This window comes from Myodes glareolus, chromosome 7 (genome assembly GCF_982192425.1).
Source record: "Myodes glareolus chromosome 7, mMyoGla1.1, whole genome shotgun sequence".
Taxonomy (NCBI): Eukaryota; Metazoa; Chordata; class Mammalia; order Rodentia; family Cricetidae; genus Myodes; species Myodes glareolus.
The window spans coordinates 56887973-56911483 of record NC_142032.1 but is presented as its reverse complement, the minus strand read 5'-3'; the positions used below and the strand labels follow the sequence as shown (position 1 = coordinate 56911483).

The following is a 23511-nucleotide window of genomic DNA, read 5'->3' as shown; positions in this document are numbered from 1 at the left end:
ATACTGGTGAATCCAGATTCGGGTCTCCACGAGTCTCTCAGGAAGACAACTGTCTTCACCCAACTGTCTTAGCTGCGGATCCTGATGAAGTTTCAGAGTGCTGAAAGGATGCCTCTCAGGCAGGCAGTTCCCCTTTTCCGTGACTCTCAGCTCTATAAGGCCTGAGGTAGCCCGTTAGTTAACTGCACCTCCTCCCCTCCTCTGCCCTGCTCCTCTCACCCCAGAACCCCCCACCCCACTGCTTCCTGCTCCTACAGCCCCCGGGGAGCTAGCAGGGGAGCTGGCAGCCTCCCCAGCCCACTCCTTACAAGGCGTGAGTCCGCAGGGCCCGCCCCCCGGCCCTCCCGCCGGAGGCCTTGATCCCTCCCTCTGTCAAGAGCAGCGGAGGACCCGAGCCGGGCCAGTCGGGGGGCGTCACGATGCTGCTGCGTCTGCTGCTGTCCTGGGCGGCCGCGGTGCCCGCTCTGGGCCAGGTCCCCTGGATACCCGAGCCCCGAGCCGTCTGCGGCCCGGGCAGTTGCTACGCGCTCTTTCCCCGGCGCCGCACCTTCCTGGAAGCTTGGCGGGCGTGCCGCGAGTTGGGGGGTAACCTGGCCACGCCACGGACCCCGGAGGAGGCCAGGCGTGTAGACAACCTGGTGGGCGTCGGGCCGGCCAACGGGCTGCTGTGGATAGGACTGCAGCGGCAGGCTCGACAATGCCAGCCGCAGCGCCCACTGCGGGGCTTCATATGGACCACTGGAGACCAGGACACCGCCTTCACCAACTGGGCCCAGCCGGCTACGGAAGGACCCTGTCCGGCCCAGCGCTGTGCTGCCCTTGAGGCCAGTGGAGAACATCGCTGGCTCGAAGGCTCCTGTACACTGGCTGTCGATGGCTACCTCTGCCAGTTTGGTTTTGAGGGTGCCTGCCCTGCCTTGCCGGTTGAGGTGGGCCAAGCAGGCCCAGCTGTCTACACCACACCCTTCAACCTGGTTTCCAGCGAGTTCGAGTGGCTGCCCTTTGGCTCTGTGGCAGCTGTGCAGTGCCAGGCTGGCAGGGGAGCCTCTCTGCTGTGCGTGAAACAACCTTCAGGTGGTGTTGGTTGGTCCCAGGCTGGCCCCCTGTGCCCAGGGACTGGCTGTGGTCCTGACAATGGGGGCTGCGAACACGAGTGTGTAGAAGAGGTGGATGGTGGTGTGTCCTGCCGCTGCAGTGAAGGCTTCCGGCTCGCCGCAGATGGGCGCAGTTGTGAAGACCCCTGTGCGCAGGCCCCCTGTGAGCAGCAGTGTGAGCCTGGTGGGCCACAAGGCTATAGCTGCCATTGTCGTCTGGGCTTTCGGCCAGCTGAGGATGAGCCACACCGCTGCGTGGACACGGATGAGTGCCAGATTGCTGGAGTATGCCAGCAGATGTGTGTCAACTATGTTGGTGGCTTTGAGTGCTATTGCAGCGAAGGTCACGAGCTTGAGGCAGATGGCATCAGTTGTAGCCCTGCAGGAGCCATGGGTGCCCAGGCTTCCCAGGACCTTAGAGATGAGTTGCTGGATGATGGAGAAGAAGGGGAGGATGAAGAGGAAGCCTGGGAGGCCTTTGATGACACCTGGACAGAGGAACAGAGGGTTCTATGGATGGCACCTACACAACCACCTGACTTTGGCCTGGCCTATAGGCCCAATTTCCCACAGGATGGAGAGCCTCAGAGATTGTACCTGGAGCCTACCTGGCCACCGCCACTCAGTGCCCCCAGGGGCCCCTACCACTCCTCGGTGGTCTCTGCCACACGGCCCATGGTGATCTCTGCCATGGAACCCACAATGTCTTCTGCCCACAAGACTTCTGTTATTTCAGCCACACACCCAGCCCTCAGCCCTGTTCACCCACCTGCCATGGCCCCTGTCACACCTCCAGCTGTGCTCCCTGAGTACCGGATCCCCAAAATCAAGGCCAATTATCCAGACCTGCCTTTTGGCTACAAGCCTGGGATTATCTCAGCCACTCACCCAGCCCGGCCTCCTGCTTACCAGCCCCCCACTATCTCAAGCAGATATCCCCAGGTATTCCCTCCCCACCAGTCCCCTATGTCCCCAGACGCCCACACGGTCACTTATTTGCCTTCAGTCCCACCTAACCTTGACCCTGAGGATGCCACTTCCAAAGCTCATCAACGCCCCCTGGCCCCAGATGTTCCAGGCATCAGAACCCAGGCTCCCCAGCTTTCTGTCTCAGCTGTCCAGCCCTCTCTGCCTAGCCCCTCTAAGTCCTTTGCTCACGAAGCCCCTGTGCCTGCTGCCACCCATCCTCCGGCCCTCCCGTCTTCTCTTCCCCCGCAGAACCCCGTTAACCAGACCTCAACTATCAGCTCTACCCGCCCCTATTCCAGAGCCCCTCTATTCCCGAGGGAAGGAGCTCCCAGTCCCAAACTGCTGCCATGGCTGCCCTCGGTGGCCCCTACAGCAGCTCCAACAGCCCTGGCAGAGGCGGGTCTTGCAGACCAAAGTCAGAGGGATGACCGGTGGCTGCTGGTGGCACTCCTGGTACCAACATGTGTCTTCTTGGTGGTCCTGCTTGCACTGGGCATCGTGTACTGTACCCGCTGTGGCCCCCATGCCCCCAACAAACGCATCACTGACTGCTATCGCTGGGTCACACAAACTGGGAACAAGAACCCAACAGAACCCATGCCCCCCAGAGGCAGCCTTACAGGGGTACAGACCTGCAGAACCAGTGTGTGATGGGGCACAGATACCCCTTGTGGGGTAGGAGGAAGGGACTTGCTTTGGACACATGGATGAGACTGCACCAGGGACTTATGGGGGCTCCCCAGATGGACAGAAAGAATTCTGCTCCTTGGGCCCAGCATTCATGGCAAAGGAGACACCAAGGCCTCCAGGACCTCAAGGGGTGGGTGCTGGGATCTTCTCCAATAAATGGGGTGCCAACCTCACCCAAAGCTCCTGACCCCCACTGATGCCTGAGGGGAGGGCCTGGGAAAACTTGTGGGAGAGATATAGAGTTCCCTTCCATGTTCTAAGTAAGGTAAGAATTCTTTAAAGGAGGTGTGCTTGAGAATTTTCCGTGAACTGAGCTGAGAGAGGGCAGGCTGACTGAGCCTTGCCCACTGTCACACAGCAAGTCCAGGATTCTAGAGGTTTGGCAGGGAAGAAAGTCCATATTTGCTCTTTTTATTAAAATCCAAAGAAAAGCAGGGAAGACCTTGAGACGAGGGTTTCTGACAAACTGGACTCCACCTGGGGCTTGGGAGTCACAGGTCGGAGGGTGTTGGAGATTCGGGGCACAGCGCTTGCATTTCTGAACTTTCTTCTGCGCATTCATTCTTACCAATGTCATAGGCTTCCCAGAAGTCTAGATGGGGGGGAATCAGAGTCACCCAAGGATGCTACCACCCCATGGTTGTAGGGACTCCTCCTTCATAGGAGGTAGTAGGGGAGGAGGTAAGACTAGGTGCCCAGGAGGCTGAGAAAGAAAGCCCAGTTCTATCTCCCTGGGTCCATTCAGAATCAAGACCTTCCCATTAGAGGCCACACTTTACTCTTCCCTCTGTTGAGTGGAAGTGGAGCTGCTAGGAGAGAACCCAGAAGACCCTAGCTTGAGGGAGGGCCCAGGATATTCAGGGCTGGTGTCTGGTCAAAAATCACCGAGTGTGGGATAACCTCCCCGTCATCCTCAGCTGATTGTCCTGGGGGGAAGGGACGAGACCTGGAAGAGGGAGGCGCCGGTTCCACCACCTCTATAATTTTTCAGCTCAGCCCTCTTGAGGCCTCTAATTAGGACTGGGGAAAGCCGCACTCCCTCCCCCTCCCCTCCCCCCTGCCTCAGGCAGGTGAGCAGGGGTGGCCCGGCGCCCTTTCTCTACCCGAAACCCCTATGCCACATTCTCGCCCAAAGATTGTACCTTAGGAGACCAGAACGGGTGTGGAACTGGGAACCAACTGGGAGTGGGGGTTAACAGAGGGGGTGGAGGGAACGCATCGCCGGGGTAGCCACTCTCACGTTCCCCTAACTCAAACCAGACGCTCCTGCCAGATTCTTCCCAGCTCTAACCTCGAAGACGCAGTCGAGGGGGCGGGTGGTGGTGGGAAGGTTGATGGATGGAATGGAGGGAGGTCGCCTGGTTTTCTAGAAAGTCTGGGTCTGAGGGGATGCAGGTATCACTTATGGAATGACACCGCCTGTTGGGACAGAGGCCTGAAGCTTCTTCCCGTGACCCCTGGCAGAGGGTCGATGGCACCCTGAGGGAAAGAAAGAGTTAAATGCGCTGCAGTCCGCGGGAGGATGGGTGTAGGGAAGGGGGCCCAGAGCCGGCTCTTTGTCATCTGGTAATGAGCACCAGATGCGGAGCTGCGTGCGGGCCTAAACAGACGGCCTCCCAGGGCAGAGCCCCCGCCTGCGCCCAGATCCAGGCTCCGCCTAGGCCGAAAGCTGAGCCTCAGGCTCCGCCCATTAACTCCTAGGCTGCGCTTCACCTCACCCGGGCGGAGAATGCTTAGGTTATCAGCCCCGCCCCTCCACGAGCCACACCCCTTGGAGGGGAAGAAAACTTTCCAGAGGCCCCGCCCTTCAAAGCAAGAGCCTCGCCCGCCCCTTGCCAGCTCAAAGATGCCTTCAGAGCTATTGCCCGCCCCTCTGCCCTATCAGCTCCGCTAGGGCCCCGCCCAAAAGTGACAAGCGGTGTCCCCACATCTGGACAGAAGCGGAGACAAGAGGAGTTTATTAATCCTGTCTTCCCTGAGGTATGAACTCCGCCCAGAATTTGGACATTCTCACGCAGTTACTCTGAGATACAAACTCTGTTCCTAAGAGACGCAACCAAACTCCGCCCTCCAGGGAAACGGAGTTGCCCTCAAGCTCTTCAGACTCCGCCCCCTCACTGAGCTCACGCCAGCGGAACTACCTCCAGGTAACCGACCCCCTCCTCTGCCCAGCACTATGAAGATGTTCACAAGCCACGCCTCTTCATAATGCCTTTAAATCGGGTCCACCCAATGAAGCCCTTTAAAGGCCGCAAGGTGGCTCAATGGGTACTGCTGTCAATCCTGACAGGGAACCCACATGGTGGAAGTAAAGAATAGATTCCCGCAAGTTACCCAGTGACCTCCACGGGTCCATTATCGCCAATACAAAACAAAAAATTTAAAAAGCATACGCCCTCTCGCCGGCTAGGCGGTGGTGGTGCACGCCTTTAATCTCAGCACTCAGGAAGCGGAAGCAGGCGGGGCTATCTATGAGTTCAAGGCCAGCCTGGTCTAAAAAGCGAGTTCCTGGACAGTCAGGGCTATTACACAGAGAAACCCTGTCTCGAAAACTCAAAAATAAATAGAGAAATAATAATAATAATAATGCCGTCTCTCCAGACTCCCCAGAAGTACCGTCCACTCTGGGAAAGAAACCCTACCTGTCCCCTCATGGTCCGCCCCACGCTTGTGGTTAACCCCCCCCCCCCACATCTCGACCCCGCCTCCCTGAATGCAAAATACACTCGGGGCGCGCACGCCCGAGCACACACGCGCGCGCACACACGCACATATACACACACACACACACACACACACACACACAAAAGAGAGAGAGAGAGAGAGAGAGAGAGAGAGAGAGAGAGAGAGAGAGAGACTCTCCTCTCCATCCTCTCCAATCCTCTTATCTCTACTCCCAGCGCCCCTGAACCTAGAGCCCTTCTTACCTACGAGAGAGCCGGGCAGTGTCAATGAATGGCTATTTAGCGCCACCTGGCTTTCGCACCACGGACTTGCAGGCCACCAGGAGGTGCTAAAAAGCATACTGGGGGCTGGAGAGATGACTCGGTGGTTAAGAGCACTGACTGCTCTTCCAGAGGACCTGGTTCAGTTCCCAATACCCACATGGCAGCTCACAACTATCTGTAGCTCCAGTTCCAGGGGAACTGACACCCATGGCAAAACACTAGTGCATATAAAAGAAAAATAAATAAAATCTAAAAGGCATATTAATTATTCAATAATTACTTGATTTGTTTGTGCTACTTAAATATCTTCTGATTCCCCTGCCCCACAAGACATATATTCATCCTTCTGTTTGGGATTCTGTACCCAAGGGTGCTTGGCTTTAGTGGTCAGGCCACCCTATCAAGTGGCCCTGAAAAACGTTTACATTGACTGGTGGGACTCTAATTGTCCCACCACATAATCCTGTTAGCAGAGGAGAAAGCACACCTTCTCACCTGGGAGCCCAGAATCCTTGGAACTGGCCCTGGCCGCTCCAGTGAGTGCTCTGACATTCGGGTGTTTACTGTCCGTGGGTGTGATTTTCGGCTCCGAAGCCCTGTTTGGAAGCCCAAGGTGGTAGTTTTTAGGGAAGTGTTGACATCAGCCAGAATCTCAGGAGATTCTCTCAGCCTAAACACGACCTAAAATCACTTCCATCCACTCCATCATGAGAACATGTTTTAGAGGGCAAAAGTTCGCAGGGTTCCATAGAACCGTTTCAAGCATCACTAGGGTCGTGGAGTATCACAGGCGGTGGGGAACCATTGTCACCTAGAAGACTTCTGTGGGGCACCCTTTCCCAGTATGTTTTAGTTAGTGGTAAAGTGCTCACCAGTCCCATAGCCCCCTGGGACAGCTTCATGCCCAGAGACTTGCAAGTCTTTACAGGTAAGGTTCCAACTGCAGCGCCTTACCTGGAATAGCAGGGAATTTCCTGCCCATTCCTAGTCCAAGACACACCTGACTCTATTGAATGCTACAGTATAGGACACCATGGTTTAGATGCTATTTTTTTTGGGGGGGGCAGGGTTTCACTGTGTAGCCCTGGCTGTTCTAGAACTCGCTGACCTCAAACTCACAGAGATTCACCTGCTTCTGTCTCCTGAGTGCTGGGATCAAAGATGTGCACCACCACTGCCTGGCTTTAGATACCATTTGTTTGGTTTGGTTTTGTTTTTTGAGACAGGAGAGACAAGATTTCTCTGTAGATTTGGAGCCTGTCCTGGAACTCACTCTATAGACCAGGCTGGCCTCAAACTCACAGGGATCTGCCTGCCTCTGTCTCCTGAGTGCTGGGATTAAAAGCATGTGCTACCACTACCCGGCTTTAGATACCATTCTTATTACCATAAAACATATAGGAAAACTGAAGGCCTTGCTTGAGTAAGGGACCAAAGCAGAAACAGAAAGCAGATCCAAGATTCTGTGGTCTTTGAATTTTTCTTATTTATTTATTTATTTATTTATTGTGTGTTTGGGAGTGTGATCATCATATCAAAAAATGTGGAGGTCAGAGGACAACTTGGAGTGAATTCAGGTCATCAGGCTTGGTGGCCAGTGCCTCCATTGAGCCATCTTGCTGGCCCAGATCCCCACATCTGAGTCTGGCCAGATCAGACAGCCATGTCTCTAAATTAGAAAAAAATTCCCACCTCCCAAAGACTGGCTTTAATCTTGTTTTAAGTTTCTGAGAGGTGTGTGTGTTTGTGTGTGCCCAGGTGTGATCTCGACCATAAACTTGATGGGACTTAGCATTACCAAGGAAGTGATCGTTTGGGTGTGTCTCAGAGGGATTGCCTAGATTCGGTTATTGAGGTGGTAAGACCAACCCTGAATATGGCGGTGCCATGCCATGGACTGGAGTCCCTTTGACCAAAGGGAGCTAAGGGCAGCAGGCATCTCTCTCCTCTTTCTCCCGCTGCCTCGAGTCTTGCTGCTGTGCCTTCCCCGCCATGACTGTACCTTAAAACTGTGAGCCAGAACCAACCCTTCCTTTCTCAAGTTGCTTTGGTCACAACATTAAGACAGATAACTAACACAGGAGGCACACGTGTGTGTGTGTGTGTGTGTGTGTGTGTGTGCGCAGGTGCATGTGTAGAGATCAGAGGTCAATGCTGGCTGAGTGTTGACAACGTGGGTGTACTTCCTTGGGGACTGTCTACCTTACCTTTGGAGACAGGGTCTCTCACTGGGTCCTGGGGCTGGCTGTCCAAGGAGCCTCGGGGGTCCTCCAGGGCTCTTCTTTCCCAGCTCTAGCATCATGAGCAAGCACTACTGGGTCCTGGGGATTTGAACTCAGGTCCACATGCTTTCCATGCAAGTACTTGCCCAAATATCCCCAGCTCCAAGAGCTTTAAGGATGAGACTGCATATGGAAGAGTCTCCGGCTGATGATACTGGGATTGACGACTTCTCTCAGTGTGGAGTTAATCACCTGTGGCTTGGGTTGGGGGGATGCTGGGAAAAAAACATTTCCTATGAACATGGGATCCGAGCAGTGTGTCCGAACACGCTGTGGTGGTGGTGGGGCTCTGCAGTTCAAGCTTAGCAGAGGTTTTCAAGAGATCAGAGATTTTTCACAAGATGGTCAGTACTAGGAGCTGGTTCTCAACACAGGTTGGGGTAGGTTCCAGCTTTGTAACTTCATGGCTGGGGCACCTCAGGCAAGTTTTCTGATTTCTTTGAGTTTGCCTGCTTGTCTAAAAATGAGGGGCCTTCTATAATAGTTAGGACACCCACAATCTATTACTCATATACCTGGTCACTCATCTCTTCAGTTTTTCTTGAAACCCTGCCATGATCAGACTCTACTAGAGATCCGGACACGAAAGGGGCCGGAGAAGAGAGCAGCAAGAATTCATAAAGTAAGACCAGCTGGAGCACTGCTGGGTGTCCTAATCAGGCTTCTGTTCCTGTGATGAAGATGCCTTGACCCAAGCAGGTTGGGGAGGGCAGGGCTTATTTCAGCTTACAGCTCTCAGGACCCACTTTGCCACTAAAGGGAGTCTGGGCAGAACTCAAGCAGCGCAGACGCCTAGAGGTGGGAACTGAAGCGGAGGCCCTGGAGGGTGCTGCTTACGGGGCTTGCTCCCCATGGTTTGCTCAGCCTGCTTTCTTACAGTACCCAGGACCATCAGCCAGGGGTGGCACTGCCCACGGTGAACTGGGCTCTCCCACGTCAATCATTAAGCAAGAAAATGCACTATGGACATCTGGTGGGGGCATAATCTCAATTGAGATTTCCAAAATGACTCTGGCTTATGTTGACGTAAAACTAGCCAGCACAAGAGACAGTAGAAACTCCGGCCTGACCACAAGCAGTGGTGGAACTGGGCTGAGAGGAGTGAGCATGCAGATCTGAGCAGGACCCAGGGATGGATTGATGTGAAGGAGAGGAAGGGCTGATGAAGACTTCTGAGGGTTTTGTTTATTTATTTATTTTGAGACAGGGTTTCTCTGTGTAGTCCTGGAACTTGCTCTGTAGACCAGGCTGGCATTGAACTCAGAGATTTGCCCTGTGCCACCACTGCCCAATACTTTCAAAAGATTTTTAACTTTTAATTATGTGTATGTTACATGTATGACTGGGGGCAGAAGACGGGGGTCACAGCCCCAGAAACTGGAGTTATAGGTGGGTGATTATGAGTCGCTCGCTGTCTATGAGTGTTGAGAGTCAAACTTGGTAAGTGCTGTTAACCACTGAGCCATCACTCCAGCCTTAACTTCTGGGTTTTGACTTATCCCCCAGGTGATGTCATTTATTGAGGTGGGAGCTTAGGTAGCCAATCTAGTGAGGTATCATGGTTAGTGCTGTGGCTTCTCGAATTTCAATTTACAATGTAGCAGTGCTGAGAGGTGATGGGGCCTAAGTGAAATGTACTTGAATCATGAGGGCTGACTCAGACAGCCTGTTTGCCAATGCTGAGTTCGAAGTGTTTAGAGGTTATCCCTGGATTGCCCAAGACACGTGGACACTGGCATCTGCGACTCTAGACAGAGGACCAGACTGAAGATGTGGGTTTGTTGTCCATCCTATTGTGCTGCTGAGGCTCTCAGAACACTGCCAGGGCTCCCAGTGAGCCCCGGTACTCCAACCATTGTGTGCCTAAGTTCTCTGGGGAAACAGACAGGTTGAATTTTGTTTTGTTTTGTTTGTTTGTTTTTTGAGACAAATTTCTCTATGAAGCCTTGGCTGTCCTGGAACTCACTCTGTAGACCAGGCTGGCTTCAAACTCAGAGATCCACCTGCCTCTGCCTCCTGAGTGCTGGGATTAAAGGCGTGCGCCACCATCACCCAGTTGGACTGATTGGTTTTATGTTACTATAACTGAACGTCACAGACTGGGTGATTTATAGCATTAGGAGTGTACTTACACTGGACAGGGTAAGTTTCCACTCAGTGGGGAGGCCCAGGCCAAACAGGAGCCATGAGAGGCTGGTCTCACCAACAACTTCAGCTGATCCCTTGACCCCTTTGTCAGACCTGAGCATGATGGAATCTCAGAGCAGCTCAGACTGACTCCGAGTCCTCTAGAGGTAGTCTTCTGTGTAGGCAGAGAGCGAGTCTTCATTGTGCCTCGACTGAATTCTTGATCCACAGCAGCCAGAAGAGAGGGCAAGGAGTACAGTTTCTTAAAGCCAGATAATTAATACAGGCTGTTGGTAATAGAAATAAGGGGAAAATAGTGACTTAAATTAACATTTTGCTTCTTCTTCATTGAATTTGGGAACCCTACTGTGCCAGTAGAAACCCAGGATCTTTTACTTGACCTGACGACTCTCTGCATGGGGCTGCAATTTTCAAGGTCACTTCCAGGTCCACCGCAACTGCTCAAGTTTCAACCCTCACCTATGCATTCTGATGTGAATACAGGATGTAGCAAAAATGACAATAGCCTTTTCCAGTATGGTCTGTTCCACAGGGCATCTTTGGAAGTCCCTTCTCACTCCTCGCTTATGTCTTAGAATCATGTCATTCTGCATATGCAAGGAGGATAGACCTGTCTTTTGGTTGGGTCATTGCCATCTAAGGCACAATTGGACTTCTACTATTGAGAAAGAGAGAAGAGCCAGCCAGTGGGCTGCTGGTGACTGTGGTACCAGTGGAGAATGAGAGAGGACAGAGCCTCCCCTGGGAAGCCTTCTTCATGGTTTGGATACTGTAAGGTTTTCTACTTCAACTGTTTATTATATGGAGTCTCAGGTATCCCAGGCTGATCTTGAACTCCATGTGTAGCTAAGGATGACCTTAGACTTCCAACCCTTCTGCCTCTACCTTCTGAACACTGGATGATAGGTCCGTATAATAACAATTACTATTCCATTTTGGGGCTGGAACTCAGAGCCTCTTGCATATTAGTCAAGCACTCCACCCACTGAGCTACACTCCCATTCCACGTAACAGGACTTTGGCTAAGCGCTTCATGTAGAGCCTTGCCTTTCCCCTTCTCAGTCACTCGCCATGGCTCCAGTTTGCCCCAGTTTAAAAACAGATTCTGGTGTTTGGTTTAGAGCCATGGATTTTTGCTTCTACTTCCCCATGCTACTCAGGGCTAGGTTTTGGGGATCTGATTGCTCTTCTGCTTCTCCCCCAGCCCAGCGCTCCTGTGCAGTAGATTTCCCAAATAACAACATACAATGTTGATACTTTGCCCAGACGCTTTCTGGTGCTGAGGCCCTTCCTTTGTTCTTTATTCTCTTTCTTTAGATCCCAATCTGGCTTGCCCTGGTTCCAGCTTTGTGTCCCCCAACCTGCTCAGCATCCATTGTCCCAGACTGATCAGTAGCCACCGAAGGAACTGTATTTCTCCCTGTAGTGGAAACTAGACCTCACTTCCTTAGACCTCTGCATGCCCAGCAGATTTTCATTTGCCACCTAGCTGGAAGAGGAGTCATTTGGGACAATCCATAAGATGTAATCAGTTTCCAATATTGGGGTTGAGTGCAGTTAGCTACTCAGGGTATCTCAAAGCCGAGTCTCAGAGGCGCTGGGCGAGGCAGGAAGGTTCCCACTCTGTTTATTTTATCTGAATGCTAAAAGCCACTCTGAGTCTCCGCCCTGAATCCACCATTGCACCTGACTCAGTGTAGCCCAATGGTCTTGCAGTGGTGGCCTTGGACCCATCACCCAGGAATGCACGTGGGAAACCTTTCCTGTTTTCCTGTTTCATAACTTTATTTAATGTTCTCTGTCTCCCCCCGCCCCGCCAGCCCCTGAGAAGGGAAAGGACTATTCTGTTCTCCCTAGGGAGGGGTGGTGTCCCCAGGACAGGCTCCATGAATGGAAGAAGCAGGGGCTTTCAAGACAAGGCAAAGGCATCGTCCAAAAGGCTGTGGCCAGGGCAGAGCCCCTCAGATGCCCTATGGTCCTACATCCTGTGGATCACCTAGAAGATGAAGAGCAGAGAAACCTGGGGGAATGGTGGAGACAAGGCTAGGGTATTGTGCAGCTGACAGAGAAAGGTGTGGATTTTAGGATGCTGGGATGGGCTGTGATGAGGCTTGGCATTGGGAATCCTGGATCACAAGGGAAGCAGGATGTGGTGAAGGTGCAGCAAGAATCAGGGAGACCAAGGTGGGGGCAAGAGGGTAAGTCTGTGCTCTGAGAACTGGGCTTTGTGAAGGAACTGCACCTTAGGGTCTGGGAACAAACAGGGCACTTGCCCTGAGCAGAGGCTGGAGGGCAGTTGAGAGGGCTGCAGCAGAGGAGGAAGAGAACTCTGGTGGGCAGGGGACCAAGCTGTGGGGTGTCCACAGCCAGCTGTCCAGCTTCAGGACAGCCATACCTGCTGGGCATGGCCCCAGGCCACCAGTTTGTGCTTCTATATTGCTGGAGGGCTCCCCATGTAGCTCAGCCATGGCAGAGAGGTAGGCAGCTTCGCCCAGGTCTCCTCCCCATCCCAGTCTCTCTGGAGGCCTCTCTCCCTGCCCAGCATCATCTGCTATTACAGGAGAGAATGGTGATGGTTGGGGGAGCCATGCTGGGGACAGATCACAGACTCAACTTAGGTGACATTGACTTCCCCCTCAAATGACCACAAGTAACTGCGTTTTAGTCTAAGGATCCCACCCCACTCCCGCCCCTTGTGCACGGCTATCTTTTTTTTCCTGTTTTTGAGAATTATTCAGACATCCAAGCCCATGGTGAGATGGTGAGGAGAGAGGGGTGTTTTGGGGCTGTAGGGGGCGGGTATCTCAGAGTGCACCCTGTCCATCTCCCCGGCAGCCGCTGTCCCCGTGGACAATGAGCACTGGGAAGTAAAGGGCATCCTCATAGCATGGAGGACTTTCCAGAGGCTCAGTGTCCTCCCCTCTGCGTCCCAAGGGACCCCCACTCAAGCTGCGGAAGACCCCTGGGGTGGCCCGGCCCCCAGCACCCAATGAGAGGCGACTGCGGCTGAAGGGCAGGCGAGGCCCACTGGGCCGGGCAGGAGGCAGGGAGTTGCTGCTGACCGAGCGGCGGCAGCGCTGGCAGCCTCTCAGGTAGGCCCCGGAGCTGGCACCCATGACCACAGCCTCCGAGTAGCTGGGCACCAGTTGCCGATTGGAGCAGATGTGCCACTCAAGCTCTGTGAAGTCCACGGTGGCCACTCGAGAGAGTGGTGGCCCGCTGGGCACAGCCCCTGGGGGCGGTGAGCTGGCACCGAAAAGCTTCTCCACCTGGTAGTGTACGTGGGCTGTCCCATAGGCTGCCACCACGCGCAGTGGCCAGGACAGTGTGGCTGCGGACACCAGCCAGAAGACCCAGGCTCGGGCGTACCAGGGTGGGCTGTGGGGGTCTGCAAAGACCATGAGGGACTCACGGAAGTCCACGTCCTTCAGATGCATGCCCTCACGGGCCTCCAGGTAGTCATCCAGGCCCTCATTGGCACTGAAGAAGCGAGCCCTCTGCGTGAGGTATGAGGCCTCGGCCTCAGCACTGCCAAAGCTGAAGCACTTGGTGAAACGCAGTCGTGTGGCTGCGTGGTCTGCCAGGCCCACAAGCTCCTTGGAGACATCACGGACACCATGTGCAGTGTAGTCGAACTCACCCCGAGCTGTGCGACTGTCCGCCCTTTCATGGTAGACCTGTGTGGTGGTGTAGGCATCCCCATTGCGGTAGCGGGTGATCTGGCGAGTGCGGCGCACATAGTGGTAGCTGGTGGCCTTCCACCAGACACAGGGCGGAGCCTGCTGCAGCCGGTGGATCAGGGCAAGTACCGTGTTGGCATCGGTGCGAGGCGCCTGGCATGACCGCACATGACAGTGCCAGCACTCTGCCAGGTAGAGGAGGTAGAGGAGGGAGACGAAGGCCAATGGGATGTACAGGTAGCCATCAGAGCAGGGACTGGCTGGGTAGGTGGGCGGTGGACCGCCGGCCCCACGAGCCAAGGCTGCCTCAGGCCCCAGGACCAGGCGAGGCACAGTGGCCAGGCGACACCAGGCCACCACAGCCCCACAGGCATGGATGAGCAGTGTGAGGAGCAGGCACTTCCAGTGAGACTCTCGACACAGAGAGCCTCCCAGGGACTGCTTCAGGGGCCGCTGCTGCAGGGTGGGCAGAGAAGGAGAGGCACATGTCAGTGGGCACCACTGCTGTGAAGGAGGTGGTACCCTAGGACCCACTTCATAGAAGAAACTGAGGCTTCTAGAGATTGAACTATTCTGCAAGCCCCACAGTAGCAAACCTTGTCTATTTGCTTAGAGCCTGCCTCCCTCTGTGCCCTGCTGTCTCTCAGTCAGGAACCTCCCTACCCCGTAAGAACACAATGGAGAAGAAACGACCCCCTCCCCGTGACTACTGAGAAATATGACTTCTGGTAGTTCCTGCTGTTTCTAATTTGCTGTGTGCATTTGGCCACATTTTTACCCTCTCTGGGTCTGGATTTTGGTCCTGTTGGTCTGGGAGGCTGATGTGGTAGGGAGCAGTGTGTGTGTGTGTGTGTGTGTGTGTGTGTGTGTGTGTGTGTGTGTGTTTGAGAGAGAGAGAGAGAGAGAGAGAGAGAGAGAGAGAGAGAGAGGGAGGGAGGGAGGGAGGTGGACTACGGAGACAGCTATATACAGCAGTTCTGGGGTTCCAACTCTTCAGTGGCTTGGGAAGACCACTCTACTTTAGCACTGTTTCCTCATTCATACATCTGGTTGTTGAAGATGCAGAGAGATCACATGTGGGAATTTGCTAGCATAGGGTCTAGCCCTGGGAATAAACACTTTTGCTGCTACCCTGCGACTCCCATTGGTCCTTTGTTCCACTAGGGATGGCAGGAGACTTGGGAGAGGCTGTTAAGTGAGAGAGTGAGAGAGACATACATACACACATACACACACACACACAGAGAGAGAGAGAGAGAGAGAGAGAGAGAGAGAGAGAGAGAGAGATGGGAGACGGGGGAGGTATGAGTCTCAGGGCCGGGAGCAGATGGAGGGCCACCCTTCACTCAGTGCTGAAGGGAGAGATGGAATACAAGCCGCTGGACACCACAGACTACTTCTTGACCCAGAGGCTTGGCACATCTTCCATGGCTGGTAGGACTGACAGCCTGGCCACCTCAGCTCTGGTATCAATAGAAAGGGAAGGGAAAGAGGAAGGGGGACTGGGAGAGAGGAGGTGGAAGGGGTAGATGTCACCTACTCAGTCCCACCATGCCTTGAGAGGTCTAACAGGAGAAGGGACTGCCCTCAGTCCCATCCAGGGCAGCCTGCTCTCATTTGTATCAAATTTATAGGTGCATTCTGCCACCTAGACCTGTACCAGCCAGGTGCACACACCCACTCACCCACACCCCCAACACATGCTCATCACAGACCCACCCACTGCAAAGGAACAGCATCCCTCATAGAAGAAACAACAGACCTTTGCCTGTTTTCAGAGCACAAGCCTCATGGCCATAGCAAGGTATACTCAGACACACCATCACTTCACCACAGGACACACATGTACATACATATTACACAGTCATCCAGACACATAAGACCCTCACCTGACCACAGTGCACATCTACCCCACCCTATAGCAACCTGACACCCACAGCCCACACTTAGCCACACACTAAAGAGGTACAGCATGAAATCATACACACCCACACTCTTGGGTGAAGAAGACCCAAGGCAAGGAACCCACCAGAGCCTCACCTGACTACAGGGTACATATGTCCCTACTGGAGATACAGGGAACATACAACCAGAATTCTGTCTCACACACAAGCACATTACATCCACTCACACACACAGACCCAGACCGCTGGCCACCCTGCTTTCCACACTACCACCTATACATCCTACACTTGGCACATCTTCCTGACCAGAGCTGAGGAGGGGCTCTGGGGATCTCAACCACTGGAGTGAGCCCTCAGTCCTCACCTGGGGGTGAGGGAGAGAAGGGTATCAGCAGCCACTCCCTTCTCTTCCCTTCTTCCCTCCCCCACCCCCAGTCCGTGCTACAGCTGCTGCATTGCAGGCACCGCCCGACACCTCGTGAGCAACCGGGCAGTCCTGGGGACCTAACCCCAAGGCCCTGGCAGTCGGGGACAGCATCCCAGGCTGCGCTCCGGAACAGGGACGCGTGGGGGCCACAGGCGCTGACGTCACAGGGACGGAGAGGATGGTTGAGGGGGCGCCGAGGGCTCAGGTCTCCCCTACATTCCTGCTCAACCATTCCTGTCCTGACCTACACGGACCCCGAAACCACGACCCCAGCCAAAAAGCTGTCTCCCCAATGACGTCATTGCTGGAGAGGCTCCGGGACTTTCCTCCTCAATCCCCCTCTGGGGTTCGCCCCTCCACTTGTCCCCTTCACCTCTCTCCAGCCCTGGCTCGGTCCCCACCACACGCCGCCTGTACCTCCTCCCGCAGCGGCTCGCTGTCCGGAATGAGTGCGGGCACCTCCCCGCAGTCGCCACCTTCGCCCTCCGGCATGGTGTCCTGGCTGCTCCGGCTGCCGGGCCCGGGCCCCGGGCATGATAAGCGGTGGGGCGCGGAGGGCTGCGGCGCTGCCCCGAGGGGCGTCCGCTCGGCTCGGCGGCCGCTGAGGAGTGCGCCGAGCCCAACCGGAGCACAGCCCGAGCGCGGCGGCGTTGGCGGCCGCGGTGCCCGGCGCCCCGCCCTCCGCTGACCCCGCCCCCGCGGCACCGGCGGCGCCGCTGGCCGCGCCTGGCACCGCGGGCGCCCCTCGCCTCTGGGAAGCCCAATCTGGGCCGCCGGACGCCTGGATTCTCTGGCCAAGCTCGCACTTGCGACCTTGGGCGAGTCCTTGCTCTATGGTGTTGGAGTCTTCCCAGCTGCGTAACGAGGCCGGTGGTTGTGCAGGTGGGTGGGCGCCCGCCCGGGCGCCCGCCCGGCCCCTCTCTAGGGAATGGGCCCAGCGCTATAAGCCCACCCAGACTCCACCCCAAAAGCTTTGCTTGTTAATACCCAGAAGGGAAAGATTAGTTTCATTCGCTGGACTCTGCTTATGGCTGGAGGGCTGGAGCTAGGGCACCAGGAACTCTAGGCTGCACGATCTTTGACCATGTTTCACCCCTAAACTCAGCTTTTCTATCTGAGAAATGGAGATGGAAAAGTGTAGGATTAAATTCACTAGCTTTCTCAGATCAGGCAGGGGAATAGGTTCTGCCCTGAATGGGACAGCGTTTCCCCAGATGCATAAGGCCCCAGTACTCCTCCTTCTCCCTCCCAGGGCTGGGTTCCTCACACCCAGGCTTGGGTCTGGACCTTGCCTCCAATCTAGATAATTAATGGGTAGGACAGAGGGAGCTGTAAGCTAGGTGGGCTCTTCATTGTGTGTTTGAACAAACGGTAACTCCATGATTGTTTGAACATTAGAAGATGGTGTAACAGTTATAAAGAACTGTTTTGTGCTTTTTATTATTTTTGGTTTCTTTGAGACTTGGTTTCTCTGTGGAGCCCTGGCTGTCCTGGAACTCGCACTGTACATCAGGCTGGCTCTGCCTCCTGAGTGCTAGGATTAAAGGCGTTTGCCACCATCATTCCAATTTGTTATTTGTTTAGTTATTTATTTCGTGTTTATTTTTTAAATTGTTATTTTGCCTGTATGGGTGTTTTGCCTTTATGTGTGTTTGTGTAGCACATGAGTGCAGTGCCCACACAGGCCAAAAGAGAGTGTTGGGTCTCCTGGAGCTGGAGTGAGAGATGACTGTGAGCTGCCATGGGATGATGGGAATCCAACCTAGGCAAACAGTGCTCTTAACTGTTGAGCCATCTCTCCAGCGCCCCATTTGTTTACTTGCTTAGTGAGCACAGATGTTTGCTGGCTAGCTTCTATGCGTAATTCGTGTGCTTGGACACTAGGAGGACATAGACGTGGAGAATGACAAAGTCCTTGTCTCATAGAAGTTATCCAGGGAAAAGTCTGGCTAAAGATGGGAGGGCTAGAGACCTGAGCCTGGCCTCTGTAAGAGCTTTGACCCTCTGTAAGAGCTAAACTGACCCCCCCTATTTAAAATGTAACCACGTTTTAAATTTATTTCATCTCTCTCTCTCTCTCTCTCTCTCTCTCTCTCTCTCTCTCTCTCTGAGTGGGGTGTACGTGAAGCGGTGCACTTTAAGCACAGTGCAAGTCAAAGGATGACCTCCGGGAGTTGATTCTCTTATTCCACTGTGCAGGGTCTGGGATTGAATTTAGGTTCTCGGGATTGGCCATCTGCTGAACCATCTCACACGAAGGCTAATGTGACTCTTAAAGGTTCTGGACAAACTGATAAGATGGGAACGGGCATCCCAGGTGGAGAAGCAAAAGCAGCAGTTAGACCATCATGGGCTAAGTTTGGGGAGCAGAAAGGTCTCACCTTATGTAACTGAACACTTAAGTAGCTAATCAACTGCAAGATCAGAGGGCATGTCATGCTCTCTGGAGAACAACGTCCACGAGAGAGGGGCCCTTGAAAACTGTCGCCTGTAAGGGCGGGAGTGCTTACAACCTGGTGAGAAGAAGAAAGTCTGGGAGACTAAGAGCGTGGATTAGGGGCCTCACTTTGAGATCCCAGGACCGGTGATGACTAAGGAGTTTCGACTGCACCTCAGGGGACAGATCAGCACACTTCTGCCTCCCAAATCCACTGGACCACTGGAGAAAACAATGGGACAAGGCCCAGTGCGGATTCCTGCCTCATGTATATCACCATATCTCCGGAATTTCGTATCTTCTGGGTCTCAATTTCTGCCCCCTGCCCCGTGCGTGCATGCATGCGTGTGTATACACGCGCGTGCGCGCATGATGTATTGAGTGCGATCCTAAACCCTCCCAGCAGAGACCCTCGCAGATGAAGAGAGCGGCGGACGCTAAATGGTATTTTCAGCACCAGCTGACGGACAGCACCTGCTCGGAAAGGAGTGGGAGGACAGAGGAGGAGTCAGCGTTTTAGGGTTCTGGACCGCGCTGTCACTCGTCTAAAGCGGGCAACACCACCACATTCCGCTGCAGGACTGAGTGAATTGGAGGAAAGAGAGAACAAGAGGACGGTCAGGGATCGGTCAGAGCTTGACCGACTGCCAAATTCCTCCTGAACTGCGTTGCGGCGGAGGCAGCTCAGCATCGTGACTAGCTGTGTCGATCCTGAGTTTCATCTTCCTACCGGCGTAGTCGTGGCAAGGAGCGTCAAGCGTCCCTCGGCGCAGACGCGGAACTAAGTTACAAATCCTTCCCACCTATTGGCTGGTCGTGTCGCAAATTAGCAAGCCTCCTACTCAATCGGAGACCGTCTTGAATAGTTCCGCCCCCTACCTATCGGAAGTTGAATATAACCAAATCCGATTGGCCTAAGGCATACTAGTAGCCAATTGGGAGTGTGTGTGTATGTGTGTGGGGGGGATAACCGGCTCCTCCAAAAGGCCAATGGTAGACAGCGGACTGTGACGCCCCGTACATGGCGGCTGCGATCGGCCAGCCGTGGGACGTGTCTGGCTGTCGGGTAACTTCAGTCAGTTCTGGCCCAGAGAAGCAGCTGTTTCAGTAGTGTTTGTATCCGACTCAGCGCAGCCTGCCCTTGGGTAGAGCGATCGTCTTGGTCATGGCTTATCACTCGGGATACGGAGCCCACGGTGCGTGAGGAATGGGGAGGGCGGGGCGCGGCCTGGCAGCAGGGTGCCAAATCCCCTGCGAGACCCACTCGCCCGGAGGGAGACGGCCTGCGGTGACTGCTGTCCAGGGAGGGGAATGTCTCTCGGGTTCCTGCCCTGCCACACTACAGCGTGTCCTGGACTTCGCCCTTGCTGGCCAATCCTGAGATTAGGTGGCGATAGCACAACTGAGATTCCCAAGTCTGATCCTACATGAACCGGCCTCGCCTCCTGAACTTCCTTCTATGTTAAACTCTGGCAGCATTCCTGACCACTGTCCAGGAACTCTGAGTAGCCAGTGTTGACTTTTCTACCTGTGTTAAGGGATGTCTTTCCGGTGATCGTACTCAAGCAAACAACTGTTCACTCTCTAATATTCAGGGATCATCTCCCTTGTGAGACTTCCCAGAAATCCCAAATTCTAGGTGCGCGTCATCCCCCACCGGCATGTAGTAAAGGATTGCTCCAAAAGGATAGGAGATCTTTCTAAAACTGCATCCTTACTTTTCCTCAACCGTTGTTTGGTGTCCCAGGACCTATGCACAGCTTCTCATCCTGGGACAATGGTTTGGGTTCTTGCTCAGTATTTCTGTTACCTACTTTGGTACTCCCACACCTGCAGGTTCCAAGCACAGGACCCGGGCAGCTCCAGATCCTCCTCCACTCTTCGATGATACAAGTGGTGGCTATTCCAGCCAACCAGGTGGATACCCAGCCCCAGGAGCTGATGTAGCCTTCAATGTCAACAACCTGCTTGGAGACCCAATGGCCAATATGGCTATGGCCTATGGCAGCTCCATAGCATCCCAAGGGAAGGACATAGTGCACAAAGAGGTGTGACCTGTGCTCAGGGAAAGGGTGACAGGATTTCTGGCTAGGGTTGGGATGTCACAGGCTCCCATTTGACTCCCCACGCAGCCTCTAGGAACACATCTGCAGTCTCTTTTCTTTACTTCCAGCTGCACCGCTTTGTCTCTGTCAACAAACTCAAGTATTTTTTTGCTGTGGACACAGCCTATGTAGCCAGGAAGCTAGGACTGTTGGTCTTCCCCTACACACATCAGGTGAGCTTCCTACCAGGTGAGCTGGCAAACCTCTCCCCACTTTCGGATAACCTGATCCTCAGACCTCAACCCGTTTCTCCTGTTTTCCCCTTCTCCTGCTTACCTGACCCCTGCCACTGCTAGAACTGGAAAATGCAGTACAGCCATGATGTGCCTCTGCCTCCACGGCAAGACCTCAACGCTCCTGACCTCTATATCCCCAGTGAGTCTCTGATGTGGGCTTGGGGACATGGGCACTTGTGTCTTGAAGTATCATTAGGAAGGAGGAGGCTCAACTAATGACCCAGCCTCCATTCCTGGTGTGTTCATGTGTGATTGTTGCTGGACACCAGGGTGACAGGGTGACCAGTAGGAAACTTCCTGAATGGGACCTTGACATTTCCATAACGCCTTTTTGCCTTTGGACCCTGTCTCTTTCCAGCCTGGAATGCTAGGTTACCTGGCCCAGCCGCTTCCAGCTATAGGACTTTAGGCTGATTCTTTCAGTCTTTAGTAAAGCAAGACCAATAATGGCTTCTACTTCAGAGAAGTGTCATGGAGAGCCAGGGAGACGATGTGTGCTGTGCATTCCACCTGGCGTGAAGGAGACACACCACACAATAAATGCTAGCTGTCGTTATATTACCCTGTCCACTGAGGCCTGCTCCACCCCCACCCCCTGCCAGGAAACCTGAGCCCAGGAGCAAATGCCTTCTCTCCTCTGGATTCTCACAGCTGCCTGTCTCCATGGCACCTGTCGGGCTAGCTACATAGCCTCTGCACCTCATTCTTCTCTGTCCTGTTGGCTAATCAGGGTCAGGCTCAGAGGACACCCACGAGCAGATTTGCTAGGGCGGGGCTGTCCAGAGGAGCTGCCAGGAAGGGCACCTGCTAAGGTTGTTCCATTCAGATCCTCTCCTGATCACTGTTACAAGCTGGTACAGTCATCCTGTCTCATATGTTGAAGCCATGGCTCTTGGGGACTTAGCTATCCCATAGTTTACAGGTGGCAATGCTGTGCCCTCTGGTGGCCACATCAATTAATAAGAGGGAAGGTGATGGATGGCTTATAATCCTGGGTGGTCCAGTGGTATTCAGCTGGAGGGGTAGTCAGAGGGGCGCATCAGACAGGACACTGGAGAACTGAATGCGAAGGGTGAGCCATGTTGGGATATTCAGGGGGGAAGTATGGGAGACTTTAGGATATCGGTGGACTTGACTGCCTAATGAGAGGCTTTGGGCGAGGAAGCCAGACTGACTACTTGCTTTCCTCTCTTGGCAGCCATGGCCTTCATCACATATGTGCTGCTGGCTGGGATGGCACTGGGCATTCAGAAGAGGTTGGTGCTAACCCTTTTACTCTCCCTTCCGGCTTCTCTCCCTTCCTCTCTAGGGAGTGGGTGCCGGGCTCTGTGCCAGGCCCCAGCTCACTCAGTGCTACCCTTAGCCTCTCACCTCACACCTGCTCCAGGATGGCTCATTCTGACCTACCTTCTGCCATGGCTGCAGGTTCTCCCCAGAGGTGCTGGGCCTGTGTGCGAGCACAGCACTGGTATGGGTGTTCATGGAGGTGCTGGCCCTTCTTCTGGGCCTCTACCTGGCCACCGTACGCAGTGAGCTGAGTACCTTCCACCTCTTGGCCTACAGCGGTTACAAATATGTGGGGTGAGTGCCTGTGGGGAGCTTGCAGGGCCTGCGGCCCCTGTGTAGCTGCAGCCTTCACTGCCATGCTGGCGATGCCTCGACCCCATCTCTACCCCACTCTGCTCCAACAGTCTCCTCCTGGAGCTAGTGACTTCAAAGAGGTTGAGGATTTGAGTTATCTTGGGGAGCCCAAGGAACAGGAGGGGATTTCAGGTCCTGGGGCTGATCCATCTGGAGTCTGGTTCCCCGTGAAGACGGCCTGCTGTCATGGGTGGTGGTGCTGGGTGGCTCTTGGCCCTGGTGCAGCCCTGGTGGGGCTCACCAGTCCATTGCTGCTCCGCAGGATGATCCTCAGTGTGCTCACAGGGCTGCTCTTCGGCAGCGATGGCTACTACGTGGCCTTGGCCTGGACATCATCCGCGCTTATGTACTTCATTGTGAGTGCAGGGTGGTCCCTCCCCTCTCCTCCCCTGGGCCGGCTCTGGATCACATGTCCCCTCCTGGCCCAGCCTTAGTGCTCCTCTCTTCTAGGTGCGTTCTTTGCGGACTGCAGCCTTGGGCCCTGACACCATGGGGAGCCCAGCCTCTCAGCAGCGTCTCCAGCTCTACCTGACTCTGGGAGCAGCTGCCTTCCAGCCCCTCATCATCTACTGGCTGACCTTCCACCTGGTCCGGTGATCCCTGGTCCCAGGTGGCACTGATTTTTTTCCATACATTGAAGATTTGGTTTCCTTGACTTGGCTTGACCCTGGTTCCTGGGGCCCAAGGGGGAGCCATGAACACCTCTGGGCCTGTGCATTGTCCAGGGGACTCAGCTTGGGGATTTTTAGGAGAAGGGTAGGTAGGTCCAGGGAGAGCATCCTGGAGACGACTTTTATACTGCCTTGAAAAACAGCTGGAAGGGTTGCATCAGACACAGCTGGAAAGGTAGCATGGAAAAGTGGCTGCTAAGGAAACCTCCAAGGCCTTAGACACATCCACGAGACTCCTGGAGAAGCCTGGAGCTAGTAGGGTGAGATCCAGTATGCTGG

The 23511-nt window shown here is 54.4% G+C and overlaps 3 protein-coding genes across 3 annotated transcripts; 2 read left to right on the top strand and 1 right to left on the bottom strand.

The window, feature by feature from the left end:
• The first annotated feature begins 387 nt into the window (after positions 1-387).
• Positions 388-2932, top strand: Cd248 (CD248 molecule). The gene has a single exon (XM_048458391.3). The coding sequence runs from the start codon at positions 420-422 to the stop codon at positions 2712-2714; it is 2295 nt and encodes a 764-aa protein (XP_048314348.1). The 5' UTR covers positions 388-419; the 3' UTR covers positions 2715-2932.
• An 8958-nt stretch (positions 2933-11890) lies between these two features.
• Tmem151a (transmembrane protein 151A) lies at positions 11891-16789 on the bottom strand. The gene is made up of 2 exons (XM_048458369.3): positions 16560-16789; positions 11891-14267 (listed from the first exon to the last, which is right to left on the bottom strand). The coding sequence occupies exons 1-2, from the start codon at positions 16632-16634 to the stop codon at positions 12936-12938; spliced, it is 1407 nt and encodes a 468-aa protein (XP_048314326.1). The 5' UTR covers positions 16635-16789; the 3' UTR covers positions 11891-12935.
• Positions 16790-19555: 2766 nt separating this feature from the next.
• Yif1a (Yip1 interacting factor homolog A, membrane trafficking protein) lies at positions 19556-23216 on the top strand. The gene is made up of 8 exons (XM_085693509.2): positions 19556-19775; positions 20416-20627; positions 20753-20857; positions 20981-21059; positions 22119-22176; positions 22346-22501; positions 22824-22917; positions 23012-23216. Exons 1-8 carry the CDS (start codon positions 19745-19747, stop codon positions 23156-23158), a joined length of 882 nt encoding a protein of 293 aa, XP_085549635.1. The 5' UTR covers positions 19556-19744; the 3' UTR covers positions 23159-23216.
• The last annotated feature ends 295 nt before the right edge of the window (positions 23217-23511 follow it).

Coding starts and splice junctions, on each gene's coding strand:
- Tmem151a (XM_048458369.3), bottom strand. CDS start 16,634: ATGCCGGAGGGCGAAGGTGGCGACTGCGGGGAGGTGCCCGCACTCATT. Junction 14,268..16,559: donor GCGAGCCGCTGCGGGAGGAG/GTACAGGCGGCG, acceptor CCCACCCTGCAG/CAGCGGCCCCTGAAGCAGTC.
- Cd248 (XM_048458391.3), top strand. CDS start 420: ATGCTGCTGCGTCTGCTGCTGTCCTGGGCGGCCGCGGTGCCCGCTCTG.
- Yif1a (XM_085693509.2), top strand. CDS start 19,745: ATGGCTTATCACTCGGGATACGGAGCCCACG. Junction 20,628..20,752: donor AGGACATAGTGCACAAAGAG/GTGTGACCTGTG, acceptor CTTTACTTCCAG/CTGCACCGCTTTGTCTCTGT. Junction 20,858..20,980: donor TCTTCCCCTACACACATCAG/GTGAGCTTCCTA, acceptor TGCCACTGCTAG/AACTGGAAAATGCAGTACAG.